This window comes from Dendroctonus ponderosae, unplaced genomic scaffold (genome assembly GCF_020466585.1).
Source record: "Dendroctonus ponderosae isolate FM_Combo_2020 unplaced genomic scaffold, Dpon_F_20191213v2 Dpon_F_20191213_5, whole genome shotgun sequence".
Lineage (NCBI taxonomy): Eukaryota > Metazoa > Arthropoda > Insecta > Coleoptera > Curculionidae > Dendroctonus > Dendroctonus ponderosae.
In genome coordinates, this window is record NW_026018715.1 from 10,000,062 (window position 1) to 10,020,799 (window position 20,738).

At 35.2% G+C, this 20,738-nt stretch overlaps 2 protein-coding genes across 7 annotated transcripts in view; both read left to right on the plus strand.

Moving 5' to 3' along the window:
* LOC109535221 (guanylate cyclase 32E) overlaps positions 1 to 1,976 on the plus strand; it is a 34,829-nt gene extending 32,853 nt beyond the window's left edge. For 3 of the 4 annotated variants that reach the window (XM_048666657.1, XM_019901098.2, XM_019901100.2), the window contains exon 24: positions 1,461 to 1,976. In XM_048666657.1, coding sequence (XP_048522614.1) covers positions 1,461 to 1,823 — 363 coding nt within the window. In that variant the 3' untranslated portion in view covers positions 1,824 to 1,976. The remainder of the gene's footprint in view (positions 1 to 1,460) is intronic. The other variant, XM_019901099.2, reaches the window with a different exon arrangement.
* Positions 1,977 to 4,052: 2,076 nt separating this feature from the next.
* LOC109535170 (receptor-type guanylate cyclase Gyc76C) overlaps positions 4,053 to 20,738 on the plus strand; it is a 48,025-nt gene continuing 31,339 nt past the window's right edge. For 2 of the 3 annotated variants that reach the window (XM_019901035.2, XM_019901037.2), the window contains exons 1-2: positions 4,053 to 4,765; positions 20,300 to 20,346. The gene's annotated coding sequence lies outside the window, so the exon portion shown is untranslated. The remainder of the gene's footprint in view (positions 4,766 to 20,299; positions 20,347 to 20,738) is intronic. The other variant, XM_019901036.2, reaches the window with a different exon arrangement.

Below are 20,738 nucleotides of genomic sequence, written 5' to 3' on the forward strand. Positions count from 1 at the left end.
AAATCACACATTTGTCAACATGCATTTGATAATTGCCATAAAATTCAATGGAATAATTCCACAATTTTAACAAAAGAACAATCCACAAAAAAAACGTAAAATTAAAGAAAGCGCACTAATTTTACTAAATCAAAATAATTGTGTTGCTTCATGTTCATTTAATTTAAGTCATACTATGCTAAAATCTGAAGTAGACCAGAGAAACATACACCCAAATTAAATTTACACCAAAATTATTAATTAACATTACCTTTATTCATTTAAACAATGAGATTAAGTCAGTCACATAACTGACAATTTGCACAGACGAATTATTAGAGCGAAATTCCATATACTGTATTATCCTACTATTGTTACACAATTTATTAACATACTGTTTTTTAGGTTCATTTACGTTCTTTTGATAACGATAGCAGAAAAAAGCTATCGAAACGTCAAGGTAATTTTTCAAATTAATTTCTCTACTACAGCTTGAGCCTAAGTGTGTCGCAGGATTCCCTCTAGGTGATAGTTCTTGATTACTTTTTGATAAATAATTCGTTCTTATTGCAAAATAGGAGCATTATTTATCATTCTGTAATAAAAGACGTGAGGAAATTCTGTCTTTTTTAAAGAGAAAAATTTTTGAGGCGAAATACCCAAAAAGAAGTTTGTAAAAAAATAGGAGATTATCTTAATCGGTCACCCACATCTACTGAATGAGAACTCATCCGTCCACAGAATTTTGTACAAAAAGTAAAAATCTTCTTTTACCGAGCCTAAAAGCCAATGGACAATATTATGAGATGGTTGTACTACAACCGTTTGGAGCAATTCCTATAGTTTTCGTTGATAATGAACATTATAGACTGATGGTTTTATACTTTTTTGTTCAATGAGTATCAATTATTTATTATTTTTTACTTGAAAGCGCAAAGTTGTGCAGATAAAAAATGAAGAATCCAAAAGTTATTTTTGATTCATTAAAAAGCAGTGGCGTATCAGTTTATTCTTTAAAAATATCCATTAAAGTGTTAGTATGAACGCCACTGGCAAAAGAAAAAAATTACCACAATTTAAATGTGCTTAAATATGATTTATTTTGTTTCATTTTTTAAAGCCAAACTTAAATCCATATTGTCTATAAAGTAAACTCAAAATGTTTTTCGATTCTCTATCGTCCCCTAGAGTTTCTCCGAAAATTGGACTGTATGAAAAAAATCCTTTTACAATTGAATGCTCTGTCTACTAGCGAAAATGATCTCTGCAGCCCAAACTGTCTTCTAGTCACCAACGCAATAAAGCATCACTTTGATAGAAAGGCACCTATTCAATTAATCCTGGACCTCTTTTGACTTGGACCTGAAAATGAGACAAAAACCACCATCCGCATCGTCATCCAACCCGGCTTTTGGTCCCTCGGCGCAAAATCAGATTCACTTGTCTGAGCTTTACGTGTTGCAAATACAGTATCTTTATAGTTACAGCCGTACACGATAGACTGTTGCGCTGATATCTGGAAAGCCGCATCCACATCTTGCCCTTGCATCGAAAACCTGGCAACTTCCGCAGCGTTGGTGGCCCAAACGCAACTGGCGATCCTCTCGGATGACCAGAAGCTGGCCAGGCCGATTTGCTACAGTGTTCCAACTCTCTGTTGCCATTTATCGGTGCCTCAGGGTATTCCTGTTCATACCATATCGGCTCCCACCAGCCCGCGCAAGCAGGAAGTGGATCTTTTGGCGCGATATTCGCGCGATGCGGAGGAAATCCCGGTGTGGACCGAATCCGCGCCTTTGCTGAAGATCACCACACCGTTGGACTCCGAGACGACTTGTGTTTAAAAGGCTGATTTTTACGAATATAGGTGTTTGAATGTTAGCTCAATTCTAGTGGAAATTTTCTTATCTAGTCATTTACTGTCCAAACCTAAGCTAATGTATACCAAAGTATTAACTATTTAATGAAAGTGAATAAATATTATATCATAACTCGGCTTTGGGTGGCGATGATCCCCAGGTTGCTTCTGGAGCATTAATTTTGAACTTGCACCCCATGTGGATTTCGAGGGAAATCGCACTGCCAACATTTTCCCATCCATGGTTCACTTTCTAAAAAGGCCATTTATTTCTCTCTAGAATGATGTACCAATGAGCGTTGTTGCTCATTTTGCCTCCGAGAAATGTGCAAAAACGGGACGGAAAATATGGAATTTTGGCATAATCTTGCACCTAAGTGTCTGATATTCAAATTTCGCTTTCTGGGTCAAAACTAATCGAATTTCCTCACTCACGTTGTTACGACTGAATCGAGTTTTCAATTCTCTATCGATGCCAAAACGAATTCTGTGGCTCGAATGGTTCTTGAGAAACTTCGAATAAAGGCCATTTAGTTATTTCTAGAATGATGTAAAAACGAGCGTTCTTGCTCATTTTGCTTCCGAGAAACATGCAAAACGGGACGGAAAACATGAAATTTTGTAATAATCTTGCGCCACCCTTGCACAAAACGACGATCATTTTTCTAATTTCATAAACAATAAAAGACTGTATTTTTTCTACATAACCCCCTTGACTTTAAAGCTGGATCCGCCCCTGACAGGGTGTCATACTTCACACTTAACACATAAAGTTTAAATTACTTGTATTACTGTGTGTTGTTTTAATGAAAATTTTCAATTAACACTATAAAAAGACACTTTCTTCCGTAATACTCAAGCCATCCTTGATCAACATTTTTATAATAAAAAGAAATTTTTGATTCATTAAATACAAAGTTATAATAGGGAAGAGATAAGAGGGAGATTGAAGACGTGAAGAATAAGACACTGTTATTCCAATAGATAAATAAAATTTAAAAATATGAAATAATATTATTAACTTGTAATGAAAAAATCTCAGCAATCAAATCATTTGAATAAAACCCAGATATAAAAGGAATACCACATAAAGCAAAATTACGGATATTTATACTTACTTACTACATCTATACTTGCTCGTATGGAACACTTAGGCGGACGAATGGAAATTGTTGTCCTTTGTCTCTAGAATAACTTTCCACGCATAGAATAGCGACTAATTTGCTGGTTACGTGGATGCATTTGCACAGGAAGCACAATTACCATTTCGAATCCAACTGGAAAAATATTGCCATTGCCAAGTGGAAATAATTGAAGCTTCAAGCGACTGGAAATACTTGCGGATTGCGATATGAAGTGGAATCATTGCCAGTATCTTTGTAAATCGCATGAAATCTTCATATTATTAAAAGGCTCTAATGGAAATGTATCTAGTGAACAATTAGGAAAATATGCTTAAAATACCAATAGGAAATTGGAACTTTTTCTTGAAGCTTCCAAACCTCAATCGGTTTTGAATCGCTTTAGCTACGGAGCAAATTGGTGTTTTGTATTTTTCTACTTTTAGTTTTATGTATGAGTGTTCGTTAGTATATTCGTCTTTAATTTCTCTCTCATCATTTCAACGTCTACAGCACTTTAAGTGTCTACTTCCATTGTTGCTGCATCTTCATTTTTTCACATTTGGGAAGATTTCCAAACGGGTCATCAGAGCCATGTTCAATGCTTTGATCTTCGAAAAAGAAATTAAATTAACGAAAAATTTTTAAAAAATATTTATTTTGAGATAATTTTGTTGATTTTAATGGCTCATAGAGGGCGCAACCCTTCTCAAACCCTTAGGCCAAAGACCACACTTGAAACAACTGAAACCCGAAACATCCGCACAATATCTTCAAAATTACGTTCTGAACTTATCAGAAAAACTTCTCCCGTGGCTCCAACTCCTTGGAAGTTGAAAGCTCCAGTATTAGGGCGTATACTTTTTTTAATAAACTTTAAGCATTGGCCCCAAACCTTTGAGATCCTTTAGAGAAACCGTGCAAAAGCTTGAAACTCAGCAGAAACTGAAGCTTTTCGATTGGGTTCACCAAAACGAAACGAAAATGAATTAGTGGGGTACAGATCTCTGTAAATTTTTTGCATTGCGATCAGTAGATGGTGCTGTGCGGCTGATATAAAACCCACTAATCGTTCCTTTGCTTATTTAGTGGCGAACAAGATGTAGACACGGAACAGAAATTTAAATGAAAATAAGGAGGAAAATAAAAAGAATAGACATTCAACAGGCTACTAGTACTGTGCAACTAGTGATTGGAGTTCTGGTTTAAAAAGCGGAGTGTCTGTTAGTTGTTAGTTTGTTTCTGCCTTCGGTTAGCGTACGTGTTAAATGTGAGGAAGTTATCTGAGGAACTTTCGTAATTGGTGGAACTTTAGAGATGTGGTAGAGTTGAATTAGAATTCAACCAATCGTTGTGGCAAAAGTTGATTTGTCAACTATACTGTTATAAACTTTATTATTGTGGTGCGGTTTTCTGATAATGATAATATGTGCTAAATTTAATTTGTAGACTGAGTGTGTTGATTCGATGCGCTGGAGGAAGTTTTCTTTTATGTAACGCTTATTAAATTGCGATCAGAAGTTGAAGCAAAAGCCGAATTAAGTCACTAGCGACTTATCTTAAACATATCCGTCACACAGTCTCCGGATCTGATAATAATTTTAAATCGTGTGGTAAATAAAACATTTTAGTTTTTTATCGCTTGTTGCAATAGCGCAAGTTAAAAATAGCTTTTGTGTCTGTAAGTGTTCAGATCACGTGAATAACAATTCAGAAACATCATAATTGCAATAAATGCCGGATGTTCCATGAAAGTCTGGTCCTCCAAGCCAACCCGGACTCCTTTTTGGAACTTTCCACACACATGGTGAGTGTTTTCAAGCAAGTGTGTATTTTCGTCTTCAAGGCCTCGGCTTTTGCTTTCTGCTGCTCCATTAACATGTTTATCTTGTTAACCTTTTACTGTTTGTTTGTTTGTTGGTTCGTACAGAGAATTCCCGTATTCCAAGCGATTTTGGCGGTAACTTTTAAAACGCAAAATTCCACGCTTTAGAGGAGCGTTTCGTCGTGACCACGCAACGCTCAACCTGCCTTTATCGCGATATTTATCATTAGTTTCAACATTATCTTAACTGCCATCAACTAAGCAAAACGCTACTGTTTACAAGCAATAGAAAAAAATACCAAATATATTACTGGGTGTTTTCCAAACCCACCGTCCAGTTTTTGAAGACATGTTTTATCAGTAATTTTTACAGCAAAATCGCGATTTATTTCCCAAGTACTCGATGTTCAATCTTTATTTATTGTATATGGGTATTAGAACATCAAATGAAAAATATACATGAAGTTTATATAAATAAGGTGTGGGTCTTTTAACAGAACCTTCAGCAGCCGATAGAAAACAGCAAGTCCCATAGTGTTCCCATAAAATGTGTGTTCAAAATTCGTTTAAATATCTAGGTTTTGCTTAATAATGTGCGTATCTTTAAGTGCTATTTGAGGAGGTTTTACGTTGCTGTTTGTGGATTTTATGGCATGAAGAAGATCACTCTGGAGCGCGCGTTCTATTGTATTCTATTGTTTGCTCACATAAAGCATCACTTTCCTCAAAATAATTAGAGTCTGTTTGATCACTACATTTCCTTATATAGTTAGCAAACCGCGCTGAAGTTCGCCGGTTTGGAGATATTTAGATAATTTCCCTTGTATCGCTTGTTAGAACCTCATTCTTCATGGGTTTCTGATAGTTTTCAACTTACTTTGTGCTTCAAAATTATTTCTATCATCATTACAAAACACTTTTTAGTAGGTTAATGCAGAAACTACTTTTTATTTTTTTGAGCTCCCGTTATTTCGAATATTACCAGTTCGAAAGAATTGTTTGCGTTAATATCCAAAAACTTTAAAAAGGAAAAAAAACGTTTATAGAATTTACCTGATTAAACGCTTAAAAATCGTTTGAAATAAAATCAAGTGAATATGTGCTTTATCGCCACAGAAAATGTAAAATACATTTCATGGAAAGGAAAAACGCGTTTATTGAATTAACCAGACAGAAAGCTTAAGACCAGATTGAACTGAAATCAAATCAAAATATGGGCAAAGCGAATAACAAATGAGAACATGAGCAAAAAAGTAAAAAAGATGAAAAATATTTAGTATATTTAAACAGAATGCAGATCTGCAGAGAATGCAGAGAATGTTCGTGGATCTAGTTGTTTTTCAAAAATAATTAAAAATAGCGTGAAAAAGTTAAATCACAAAAATTGCAATATTTAGAATGATTAATAGCAACAACGCAGAAGGTAAGAACTAAATCATTAAAAACGTAAGGGGAATATGCATTGAAAGCAACGTGCAAAACTGCGTCAATAAAAAAGCAAATAAATATAATTAGAAATCTGATACACGGACAAATATAATCGTAGTAGAAAGGAAAAAGTTCAAAGTGGCTCCAGGCATAATTCGGTTCAAGAAGATCACATCAGATTGTGTGAAGAATATTAAGATTGTCACTGTGGACGCAAACACAGCGCGTTGCTTTATGGAAAAGAAATCGCCTAAACATACGTTTTTTCGTTTTGTCTGTGTCAAAAGATCTACAGGTTTTTATATATTTAAATCACATTGCAAATTATAAATCACGCTGCAGGGCGCTGCATGATTGGTCATTTTTCTTAGTCATGCTCTTCACGTCAACAACTTTTGCTGTTTGGCCGCTGGCAGATTCAAAGGACAAAATACATTTTTTGTTCTTCTTGGGAAGAAATAGAATGAAGCAGCAATAAACTGAATTTGAGACAAACTAAACTAAACAAATCTAAACAAAGTTAGGTACACAACTAACGCAAGAATCTAATTTGGGGTTTTTCTAAATTCCAACATCTTGTAGATCTAACGAAACATTTGATCCTTTTTGCTTATAGAAAATTTTATCCCTAAAAGTCCCCTTCATTCATCTTTTTCAGCCATAAAATATAAGTTATTAAACGTGCAAACTAGAAAGTGAAATAATTCGTGCGCGCTTATCAGATGCCACTCTTTCAAGCCCTGTTGGCGTGTCAACAAAGGGGTGCCAATCTCTTATTTCCTGATATCGTCTTACAAAAATGTGTGCTTTGATATACGGTTTCAACCCTAAAAATTCATTTTTTTTTATTCGTTGACTACTCACCTCTCAAACATTAAAAGCGGGTGAAATGACAAACTCTTATGGTCAGTTGCTGTTTATATCGCTCAAAACTTGGGGAATTCATCAAGCAGGGATACATCAAAACCAGTTGCTGTAGATGATGATTTTTTGATACTAATAAATTCTGTATAAAGTATAAAACTGTCACAGACATTGCGGGTAGACCCAAAACGGAGATTTAACTTTTCCAAATACAGCAGCGCGCCAATCAAAATGGTAAATAAACAAATTAACTCCAAATTCTCAAACTGGGTTAAGCAAATATTGTTGCTATCTAACCATTAAGATCCAGCAGTCAATTTCGGACGCTGTTCAGCTATTTCGGAGACCCACCAAGCAAGTCGATCTTAATATAACTCGATGTTGCCTACTTCTGTCACTTCTGTTCGCAAATAAATCGTATCGTGTGGATAAATTCCTGCTTAAACATCCCGAAATAGCCGCAAATTTGCTTGTAGTTGTTGAATCCTGAGCGGTACTGGGTAATTGCCAAAGTACAAGAATTCGAACCAAAAAAGCACTTTTTAGTGTCTGGGTTAGACAGTTAGTTAAGGAACTAACGTAAAAATTGTTAGTTAATTAGAATCACTTACAAACTTTAATAGGAAACACGAAAATCATCTTCTATCAGCTACAACTAGTTGAAAGATTCAGTTGCAAAGCGAGTTATCAGCTGAACAAGTTGTTCATTCATGAGCCACACTTAACGTCGCCTTCAGACTTCTTGCACCATCAAATCCCAAATGTATCAGCAACTGGTAATGAGTTTCTTAGGTAAATTCGCAAGATTATAACCAGTTGAAAGGCGCAAATCTGGTTTGCAACTCACATCAGATCTGAGATCAATGAAAATCGATCTACGGCTTTATTTTAATGAGCGTATTTCGCTGCTGATACAGAGTGTTGCAACCAAGAGGGTTTTTAACTGGATTGCCATATCAGGGCCAGCTGGTTTGGATGATTATCATTTAAGTAGTGAAAGAAAAAACCATCAGCAACATAGGGAAACGCCTTCATATCATCAGGAAAGATATAAGCAGATGTACATACTAATAGATCAAACAAACGGCGAAGACTTTAATTATTAATAAATTCACCGAATCCTATAATTAACTTGTTCCCATGTCAATTGATCAATGTTGATGGACATTGGACGTTAGCAAAATTTAATAAGGAATCTCCATGTGCGATTAATTGAGAATAAATGGTCAAATGGTTGCTAAATTGAACTATCCAGTGATGTTGAGCACAATGTGAACCCATCATCTGTGCCATTCGTAATGATTACATCCCATCGCGGATTCCGACAGCCTGCCTGTCTCGGATTTATGGTGGCCCCCAGGCCGACCTTATACCTACTGAAGAGACCAATTGTAAACCAGCAAATATTCACCAATGAAATTAATGAAATTCCAGAACATGTGCAGGTAAAATTGCACGTTTGTCTTCATGAACGCTGTTAAAGCCCAGTGGATGGTAGAATGTAATGTTATAAAAGGTCAAAGAGTTGGGAATGGGATCAAAGTCTGAGATTCACCGGGAAAGTCACGGGATCAAAAATATTCTCCAGTCCCACTTGAATATCTGAATAATCTTTCGGATGAAAAACTGTAAACGTTAGAAAAGCAATGAAGAATTGATCAGCCTTGAAATGGCAGATATCGATACGCCACTGTGCAGATTCCATCGTAGCCAGTTTGTCTAGGTTGGAATGGCCTAGAGCTAAACTTATTCCGCACCAGTTCTATGAAAGCTAATATTTTGCGGTCAATAAAAAAAAACTCAATATGATTGATACCGGTGTCTCACGAAAGTGTCCGATCGATCTTAATTTCAATCAACTAGAGAAGAATTCAAATGATGTTGAGGAAAATAATGGATATTGTGAAGAAAACAAAAGCCCTTCTTCTGGGAATGATTCTCTGTGTATCATTTTGAAAAGTGTTTCATTCATCTGAAACCGTCCAGATTATTTTAGCATCTGAAGTGTGCGTCCATTGAAGACAAGTTAGAGTGGTAGCAAAAATTGCCTCTTTTCTCAAAGAACCTAATCAAATCAAATGTAGTTGATGGTAACAAGAGCAATGAGTATTTGCGATAAATTCCACTCCAACATTCCACCTTCACCAAAAGCGTGTTTAGGCAATTTCTTATTAAATGCCCAATTAAGGAACATAAGAAAAGCATTTTCCATATATTTGCAATGAAACAATGTATGCGATCGACCTTCATTTGAATCAACCAGGAAACGATTCTTCAATTGAAGATGGATTCAATGGTTCAAATAATGCTGGGGAAAATAATGGGATAGTGTGATGAAAAAGACGCGCTTCTTCTGAGAATTATTCTCGTGGTAACATTTTGATTTCATCCAACTGAAACCGTACACATTGTTTTCAGCCTTTCAAGTGTGCGTCCACGAAGACAGTTTAGAGTGATGTCAAAACTTGCCTGCATCCCTGAAGAATTTAATGTAAATCCATGGTAGTTAACGACAACAACGCCAAAGAGTATTTTTAATAAGTTCTACTCCAACATTCTACCAAAAATGTCTTCAGGCAATTGCTTATTAAAGGTCTGCTGTCCAATTAAGGAACAGAACAAAACCATTTTCCAACTATTTACAATGAAAGAATAGCCCATATCGGTCTTGGAACACCTGTGCCCGGTCTCCAAGTTTAATATTACATTTTATGGTATAAAATAACTTGCCCGCAGCGCTTCTTCATTTGCACTTATGTTGTTAAATCATATCAATCCTCCGATAGGCTTCAATACGTTTACGTATTTATAGAAGTGCATAACGAGCATATCCGGAATGCGCCAATTGCATTTAATGACTTGTCGGTTTTAACTAGTTGAAAGCATTTTGTTAAGCTCAAGCCATTTTCTATCTATTCAATGTCCTCAAGAAAATTTCGTTTCAATTCACGCTCTTAAACAGATTTTCATAATGGAAAATCAGGTGGGGAGAACTTGCTAATTAAATTTGAGTTCATGTTGGAAAAGCAGATGAATGCAAAATAAACAAGCTATGAGTAAAGTTTTCTTTCCCAGTTCTCGACAACTATTGCCGAAGATTCAGCAAAACCCGCTCATAAATTAGATCAGTGTTTACTCAGTGGCCGCACAATTTCCATCTGGTTCTTCCCCAAGACAGGAGTCATATAATTATCCCGACCGTACTTTTTCTGGCAATTTGTTATTTAAAACCCGTTTTTAATTTATTATCGGATGACGACATAACAGGCGGTTTGGTTATTTTTAGCCGGCCATTCTGTTGTTCTTTACCTACATTATCTCGATACCGCAATGAGAAACTCGCAACCAGACCAAGATAATTGAAAGATAAGTAAAAGTGACTGCCTAGATAAATGGTTGAAAGTAAAAGGGAGATAGTGGTGCGTGTATTGGATCAATTGGCACTATTTCCATACATTTCATGTTGAAGAACATTTCAAATATTTGTTCAGTTTTCAAAGGTTTTTTTTTTAATAACCATCAACGCAGAAATCGTTGTTGATTTGGAACCATCTACTTATCCAATCAGAAAAACTGCGCATAATTTAAAATTATCTCCCATACCTATTCAAGACAATTTCTTGCCTGCCATTAGATAATATACATTATTCAAACAAGATGCCGGGCCGTTATCGTCTGGGAAAGCAATAAAATAGTGATTTCATGTGTGTTAGATGCAGATGTAGAAGGAAATAGACGTGAAACCACTGCTCTGATCGACTGAGAATTATCCTGATTTATCTATGGGTATTGTCGGAGCTTTAAGGATTTTATACTGCATTTTTCCCCCTAATATTTCGCTGACGTTTATGCAAAATTCCTTCTGTTGAAAAGGGGTGACGCTGACATATCTTGGATCGGAAATAAATTCGCCTTCAAGTGCAGAACAGCATGCAACTGGCATTATTTTTGTATTAAATTTAATTGCCGGTAAGCCTGAAATTTTCCTTCCAATTCATTATCGCCATGTTTCCCATAAAAAACATTGTTTGGAACTTGAACATCGGAAAACGAGCCACGTGGCAGGGGGCATGGGAACTTTTTCGTTCTCTAATGAGCCAGCAGGAATATGAGCTTTCGTAGGCGACAACAAAATACCGCTAATAAATCAAAATCTTAACGAATTTAAAAGAAATACACTTCGACTGATACGAACTTTTTGCGCCAATTAGCCAAGCCAAATGTTCCTGATAGTTTACAAAAAAATCGATGTGCTGGATTCAAGGTTCAAGATCATCTAAATCTATTTTAAACTGCCCCACACAGAGGCTGGTCGAATGATGAAGTTCGTAACGTGTTTTTGTATCAAGTAGTACTATAAAATTAGCCTGAAATAGGAAACTGCACCCATTAGAGAAGGTTCCCCTTACATCACCAATTAAATCAGCTTTTTTCACGCGAGGGCAAAAGATATTATTCACTCCTCTTATACACACAAACCCATTATTACCAGGCATTAGATGTAGTTATAAAGATCACAGAGCGAAAACTCAGACAGGCTGGGAAAATAAACTTTATATTATACGCTAAGCACACGCAATTACTGTGGAATGTATTTGTATTGGTTGAGTTATTGGGAAAAGTCCAACGAAAGTGTGTTTTACCGGCTCCTTGTAGGGGGCGTTTGCTTCAAGTCTACCCTCCAATGGGCTCAGTCAAATAAATCTTTCAGTTAATTGATTCGACACACAAAACCACGGTAATTGGCCGTCAATTTTCTTACATTGGTTAAGTTCCAATGATGCGATTGATGATGCCAGAGTTATGGGTCTAGTCAACAGAGCGATTTCAACCAAAAAAAATTACAAACTGGACTAGAGGACTTCAGGTCGAAACAGTCAGTATGAATGCAGTAAAGCATCACTTTCTAAAGCTAAATTTTGATTAGTGCCTGGCTGAAAGTGATTGGTTGTTGATGGTTTGAACCGTTTTTAGAGGTCGGAGATACAAATTTGAATCAAAATTTTGGGTTTATTGTTCTGGAACGCCTAATGATGGTTCAACACCGAAATCTGTCCTATAAGAATTAATGTGTTTTTCATGGTTGTGTAAAATTCGTCCCTTCTTTCACCAAATCAAGGTCAATTTTCAGCGCTCTTACAAAGACGTGTTTTCTATTTCTACTGAAAAAGCGAACGGTCTTTTAGCATTTTTACTTTTAAGGTTCCTACTGCAGAAATTGCCAGTTGAAGGGTATAAGTATACTTAAGTACATTGAAACTGAGGCATTTTGTTTCATGGAAACTAGTACAAAATCTTCCTTCTAGTTTTGCTGATTTTTTCGCATATAATTTTAGAAAACATGTTGCTGTTTTATAGTTACATTGAAAAAACTAAAATAGGCGTTACAGAAACAGATCCAGGCACAGCCTTCGAACATTGTAAAACCTCACACAAACTTTTCGGAGTTTTTCAGTAAATTTTCCACATCAAACATCCTCCAAAGATAACTATCTGACTTTCCTAGACGCTTTTTTTTTGAGATACCAAACGAATCTTGTTCCATTTCAAATAATGAACACGTTCAAGTAGGTTTTCATAAAATGACTTATTTCGTGCCAAATCAATCATAGAGTTGAAATTTTAATCAAATTTTTGGAACTATTGTTTGGAAACGCCTGATGATAGTTCCATATCGAAATTTCTCTTATATCTGACCTTTCTTTTTCTAGTACCAGAGTCTAGTACCATTCGGTTCAATGCGAATTAATTAATTAATTGTTGAACGTCTGCGGAAATGCCAAAATGTAGCTGCAGTTGCTCAATTTTTTTCAAAAATCCCTGATGGTGGTTTATGGAAGAATTTCGCAGGGCTCGACGCGAATTAATTTAAACTCTTTGACTTTGATGAGAATGAATTTGTTTTTCATCACATGCGTAATTTTTTTTCCTTCTTTATAACAGCCAGCAATGGCCAATTTTCAGCGCTTTTGCAAAATAGTTTTTTCTATTTCTAATGAAAAAGCCAACAAGATTTCATTATTTTTTGAAAATTAATTAGACTGGATGGTTAAATTTAAAAATGCGTCTCTACGTACTGTACCCACAATTTTATTATTCACTGGCATTTTTAATCAAAACTGTTACAAAATATGCCTTTCGGTGTGGTTGAGTTTTTTGCAGATAATTTGAAAAATAGTGTCTTATTTTGGCTAAAATTCTTCGATTCATCGGTAATTTCATGTGAGAACCTTGCGCGTCAAACACTGTTTAAGGCACAGACTTCAAATATTGGAAAAATACGCACACATTTGCCATTTATGGGCAATTTTTAGAAGTTTTACAATAAATTTTCGGTTTAAAAAATCTGCCAAATTTAACTATCTGACTGCCCTGGACGATACAAAATCATGAACACGTTCAAGCAGGTTTTTATAAAATGTGTTTCATATTGAAATCTGTTCTATATGGACTACCAAGTATTCTTTTTCTAATGCAAAAGTCGGCAGGCTTGAATTTTCTTTAGTTCAGCGCGAATTAATTAATTGTTCAGCGATTGCGTCAATACCAAAATGTCGCTACAGTTGGTAATTTTTTCAAAAATCCCTACATGTGATTTGGTGATAACTTTGCAGGGCTGAGATTTATGGGTTTTATCTTTACGAAGCAAAAAACAAAAACTCTTTGGCTTTGATGAGAATTAATTTATGTTTTTTTGATCGTCTGCGTATTTTTCCCTTCTTTATAACAGCAAGCAAAGACCAATATCAACTCAAACTCACCAGAAAATGTTGGTTACATTTTAAGAAATGCGCCTCTACTGTACCCACATTATGATTAATTTGGCAGTTAAAATCTAATGTAAATTTTTCCTGGAGGAGCAGAAAATTCACCTTTCGGAGCATTATTGGAAGAAATGATGATGCTTCTGATTTCACTGCTCGGGAGAACGTAGAAAAGCCATCGATTACAAAAAAAAATAATTTATTTGTAATGAATGATCTGATCACTTTGCAAGCAAAGTTTGCCTGTTAAAGCTCTTAAATCATACAGCTTTTGAATTCAACACAAACTTTTTAGGATTTTTTTTGCCCTATTGATATTGCTCTTTATATTACCTTCATTCTAATTGTTCTATTATCTTAATGATAATGTTCCGAGGTTTTTTGTCTTTGGCTGTTGTAATTGTTGCCAGTTGAAGATGTGTAAAATGGGTTTGGAGCATTTTTCAAATCAAAACCCTTTCTGTTTCTAATGAAAAAGTTAACGAAATTTCATTCGTTTTAGGAAATTCATTAGGAAATGATGGTTATATTTAAGCAATGCGTCTCTACTTTACCCAAATTTGATTAATTCATTGGCATTTTTGATCAAAACTATTACAAAATGTTCCTGACAGTCTAGTTGGGCCTTTCGTAGATAATTTTGAAAAAACAGTTTGCTAGTTTGGTTGTTAACATTCTTCGATCAGTTCACTCAACAGTTCCAGACACAGACATAAAATATTGTAAATAATCGCACAGATTTGCCATATGGATGCCGCTTTTCCAAGTTTTAGGGTGAATTTTCTGCTTCAAAAACCCTCCAAATTTAACTACCTGGCGGCCCTGAACGTTCAGAAACGATTTTTTTAAGGAACAAAACTAATCTTGCTTAGATAAGGAAAACGTTCAAGTAGGTGTTCACAAAAAGTGACTGATTTTGACCCAATATCAGAAATATTGAAAACTTGAAAGGAATAGACATCAGCTTACGTTAAAAACTAAAGAAAAATTTAAATAATACTTTTTACGTTCTTCTCCAGTTTGGTGTTTCTAACAAATTTGTACACGATAAATAATTCAATGCAAATCAAGCGTTTCTAAGAATCTTCCGGCCCAAAGCTCGAAATAGAAAACATTTTGGTAAAATTTTTTTTTTTAAATCTTCAATGTTCCCGCAATGACAAGGAATCAAAGCTTGCTCTTGATTGATTGGAATGATTTGGCAGCCGAAAATTGGTCCCATATGGGTGGCAATAATATGCAAATGTTCCTCAAAAGGTACAGACATGCACGCGCTGCCAACATTAGACTAACCTTGACCGTAGATGGATTATCTGGTACCATCGAGACAATTCGTCATACTCGACTCTCTATTTTGCTGACACCCACTGTTTTTTTTCTGAATCCACAAACCGTAATTGACAATTAATGGCTTAAGGTTGCTATTTTCTCGACTATTTTTAGATTTTCAAATGTGACGTCCTACCCATAAACCATAACTAATCGGCTAGAAGTACGTACAATGGGGTCTTGCTTATTAAAGGATTAGGCGAGCTTTCAATGGATTTAAAGGTGCATTTGTGTCTGAGAATTTATTGTAGAAATATTTCCAATCAAAATATGGGTTCAGAGCAAACGTATCGTCGGAGTCAGGCAAAGCAAAAAAACGGAAATTAAATGACACTATTTAACCAGATGGAGTGGGAAAGAAAGTAGCACCGTTTAATAAGCTAAGATAAAAATGTTGGCAACAGAAATATTCGTTTGGTAAATTTAAGAAGGTTGTTGAAAGCGCGCACTTGAAAGGTTCAAAAACCCTGCAACGAAACAGTTTCATATCAGCAATTTTATTCTCGAATCGGCCATTTCTCAAGTACGATTTGAAGTAGTGTAACGACCTTTCTCTTTAACACATTGTTGAAATTAGTTTTTAATAAATACGGCGACAAGCTGTCTGCTCGCGTTGATATGGGTTTGTAATTAGTTTTTCATTGACTGCCCGGGCTTAGAAATAACACAAACGAAATCAACTCTAATTTCCCGCCAGAATTCCTTCTGATATTCTTTCGCTTACACTTAGTTAAATAACTGTTCCGGAAGAACTTGTTTATAAAAGCAATTTATTCATCCGATTAGTGACTGCATTTACGCATGTTTAGATCGAAGTAACTTAACTATATTCACCTAGAACTTATGTTTACTAAATTATTATTTGCTAATGGGAAAACCCTCTGTTTGGGCTAATTCGCTTGATCAAAGAACGTCCGTCTTCTTCAGGTGCCATAAAATGTTTTATCATATTGTTCTCTTCACTGCAGCTTTGGAAGCGACTGAACGTCGCTTATTCCCGTCCGTTCCGGAGCCAACATAATTTTATCTGTCCAATGCCTGCTTTCCACCTTCTATCTTCTGCTGTTCATGTGCTTCTATCCACGCTCAATGAGTCCCATGTAGGAAATATTTTGTTTTTTAATGTTTCCAGAGTTCTCGATCTTCCAATCCTTCCATCCTAAGCACATCATCATTTCTGGCACGGTCCGTCCATGATATTTCAACCATCCAGATGTGGAATCCACTGTTCGATTGATAGATAGTCGTGGCTTTAAGCGTCCACCTTAGGAAAACCGACCAGACACTTAACCATTCTGTGTCTGAGCTCGAAATTTAGATTCCGCTTGGTGAGGAATTTTCTTTACTTTAGAAAAGTTGCTCTTGCTTTTTCCATTCTGCACCTTTCACGTTCCGGTATCATCTGCATAGCTTGTACTATTTATCGGAAAACCATTAACTTTCCGAATGGGCTTCTCGAGGACAGAAAACATCCCTGTCTGACCATCCTCCTTACTTCGAGTTCCTCATGTTGTTCAGCTTTGTAATCGTACCTCAGCTAGTGCCAATATAAATTAGCACAAATAGCGTTACTAAGAAGCAATTTTGTATGTTTGCCTCGAAGGAAGAACCAAAGCGTTTATTTAGATTTCGCAATTAGCAAGTGAAATAGCCAAATGCCGAGGACTTTTTTTCCAATTAATTAGACCACTTTAAACTGGCGCTCCTGCTAATGCGAATATTATTAATCGAATCTAAAACAGGTGTTAAATACATAGTGAAAGTTCTTATTGTGCTGGCTCGTCCAAAGATAAAATTTATCCATCATGCTGATTTGAAACTGTTTTGTACACTTTTATGATCTCTCTTTGTGGACTGTTGGATTACAAACTGTTTTAAGTTACCGTCGGTTCTGGTATGGGAGTTGAGATGTTTTTCCAGTGAATATCTCAGATTTGGACGAATTTTTAGATAAGCAGATTGACTAATACTTGTGAACTGAGAAGGATATGAATAAATCAAAAGGACATTAACGACTGATAAACTAATGAGAAGCATGGAAAAGTGTGAATTTTTTATCGGCATTGGTTGGAAACAGCTGATTATTTTAGTGCTAATGAACCAAGAAAAACTAGGCAAATTTTGCACTAAGCTAATTAAGCATTTTTGATAATTTCTGTCTTGATTTTCTCGCCAGAACTTTAACTGAATCTGAAGCTATGTCATCCTTCTAAAGGTTGTTCTTAATCGATTTCAACGAATTGAATTGAAATAATTGTTCAAATAGTGATAGCCTTGCCAGTGTTGCTTTTAAATACGGCGTCAAATCAAATAAAAATTGAATAATAGCAAAAATTATTGTGAAATTAACAGAAAATAATAATCAATACTTACACAATAACAGCAAAATAATTTAAAAGTTTTCGAAAATAAAAAATTTCAATTATTTTGTAATTCAAAATATGAGGACAAACACAATTATTAATAATGAACTAATAATTCTTCGCAAGAATCAAGTAACGTTAGTGTTTACACATCAACTTATTTCAGGACTCTCCCAATGGATATTGGAAAAATAGTAGTTAAAGTATTTATTTACCACTTGAGAGATATCCCTGTTTTATAAAATGTGAATGCAAAATTATATTTTTTAATTAAATTCGCCTATAATTTCCAGCTAAAAGTTAATAAATATTTGCAGAAATAGTCTCACCAATTTGGGTAATCTAGAAGAGAATGAAAAAAATCTGCAACCAATTACATCTCAAATATATCAAACCCTGTTTCATTTATACCCCACTTGTTCAAAGCTTTGATTCCTAATTTTATGTTTTCTCGCTTAAAGTGAATCTTTGGCATTTTAGACGTTTAAAAAGGTTCAATTTTCTCATCAGATTTAAGGGCTACGGGGACAGATTTAATGCGGTTCAAACGGAATTTTGGTCTTGCAGAACATCTTCTTGCTTACATTGTCTTGGACTTGACTCTTGTGTTTTTGCGAGTCCAAGACCAGTCTTGCTCATCACTAATTTCAAAGATCAATCGGAGAATAAAAACCAACCGGAGAAAAACTGTGCAAACCCAGTTTTGCCCTTGAAACTCTGTTGTAAACCGTAAGCCATTTAACAATTTGATAGTTTAACAACCTTTAACTATATTTAAATTGTTCTTATGTCATAACTGTAATGGATTTTTAATAAATCCGACGACAGGCTGTCTGTTAGATTTGTGATACGTTAAGTAGTTCACTTTCTAATGACTGTAGCCTATATTTAAGTTTACACGCGGGATTTTCGCATCTGAATGAGTCAGTTTTTTTTGCGCACTCTGGTGCGTTGTTGCGAATAGAAAAATCGCTTCTGATCCAGCGACGTTATCTTAAGAGACAATGCACAAATCTGAAGTTAAATAAAATCTTATATAAACAGTTAGTTCAACAAGTCCGATTAAATTGTTGTAAAACTAGCTAATGGCTATTCAAGTAATAGTCTTTGACCTTAGAAATATCATTAGCACGTATAAGGTAGTGCTATAAATAGTATTTGTTAAATATAGCTATTGCTAGTCGAATGCTTCAAAGGCACTTTCAGTGGATGTGTTAATTATGAAATTACTGCTTCGGTTTTACCAAGCCAATTATTTATAACTTTGGTGTTACATTGAAATATTTCCATTAACAATTTTGGCAATTTTTCCAAAATCTCCCTATATGAACTACGACACACCATTCTGCCGAAATAAACCAACTTTTTCGACAGTGTTGGATTTTCCTTCGTAGTAACCGTAGTCATTATCACTTAAGTAAGGCGAGTTTCGATGTGCGGCAACGTCGAGTGACTTAAACAAATTAATAGAACAAAACATTATAGCCTTGTGAAATATGTATGATGGGGATTAAAGGAGATTAAGAAAGGTTATTTTTAGACAATCCAGTTATGTTTTATGGAACCTTTTCTGAACTTGTTCAGACCAAAGTGAACGTTCAATTAATATGCGGTCATTTACGTCTATTTAAGGAATTTGCCAATTGATTTTGTAAATAAGTCGAAGGTAGTACTGAAGGTTTGGAAAAGAGAAACAGAAGAAGTAGAGCAGTGCAACAAACCCAGGAGTCTGGAATTCATACAATTGTTGTTGTTTTTTGAGAACTGTTCAATAAATTTTCCTATTATGTCCTGACTTTTTTCTAAGTATGTATTCAACACCCAAAAGCTCCCATCTGCCTACCACCAAACACAAAGCAAACCAGATTTCTACCTTCTATTTTTAGAGATTCCAGACACCAGTGGATAGATTTATTATCTTAATTGCTATATTGTTTTAATGAGTCTACAAAAATAATTAAGCTTTGTCACTAAATAAATTAATCATCGATTAACATCAATCATTGAAAACTTCTAAGTATGCTGATGGTTTTAATGCACCACAAGAAAGAACAACACCGATATCGTCAGGCCATAATTAATTTTATCGATTGAGAGTCAAGGCTGAAAAAATCTATTAAAATCGGTATCAATTAATGTTCTTTTAATGCAGGTATTATTGGTGTGTTTTATTTAACGGGAAGGAAATAGAAAACAGTCATATTGAAGTGGTGGCGTTTTGGAGGTTTTATGCCGCCGTCTAAAAGAATTTCATGCAGACGTTTTGCAAGCATGAATGTCTTGCATCTTCAGAGCTGGTTGTTTGCAAATGACAGAAAATAGTCGAGCTTTGTGTTTGAAAACGATTGGTAAAGTTCTAAAGCCAATACAATTAACTGAAAGTTATTGTCTATTTATACGCACCATAAATGACCTGCATTTGTTCACAGTTGCAGTTGGTAAATTATTACAGAAACCACTAGAAAGTGACTAAATTATCACATTTATGTAGTCGCTAAACGCTGTTGCTTATAAGGATGAAATTCACTTCTTTGTTCTTTGTGCGTTCTTGTATACAGAGTGAATGACCATCAGATATTATTTCGGTTCAAATGCGAAGCTGGAAAAACGTTGATAAACCCATATTCATACTCATGTCTCTGTTTGATTAATTTATTTTCGAAAATACACAATTTTCGACTTATTCCTTACCACATCAGCATGCAAATGTGATCATTTATATTACGCAGTTCGAAACGCAATAAAACGTAAATTTTGCTTGGTTTCAGGTGAGGCGACTACCAATTATTCTGCCGAAATTATTGCCAAACGGCCTGTAAGTATTAATCTGCTTTCATTGCCAGTGATTTACCCAGCGAAGTAAACAAAATTAATTCAATAGCTTTGAAAAGTCCGATTTTACTATGAAAGAACCGCGGGATTTAAGTTAGCTTTGAAACTCAAAAGCTTTAACTATGTACTGCGAAAACTTGCTTAGAAACCTATTGATAAATCTTGAAATTGTTTTCAGTGTAATTATTTATGTTAAACACCCTGGATTTGTTTTAAATGCGTTCACAATCAATCGCAATTAAACGTTTCCAGGCTGATCAAATGATGCCAAAATATCGCAAAGATCGTAAATCAGTTCCGCGCGGCTAAATCGCCAGTTTGCATAAAATATAAACAATCAAATTGGTCGAAATGTTGATTTCACAATAAAGACAA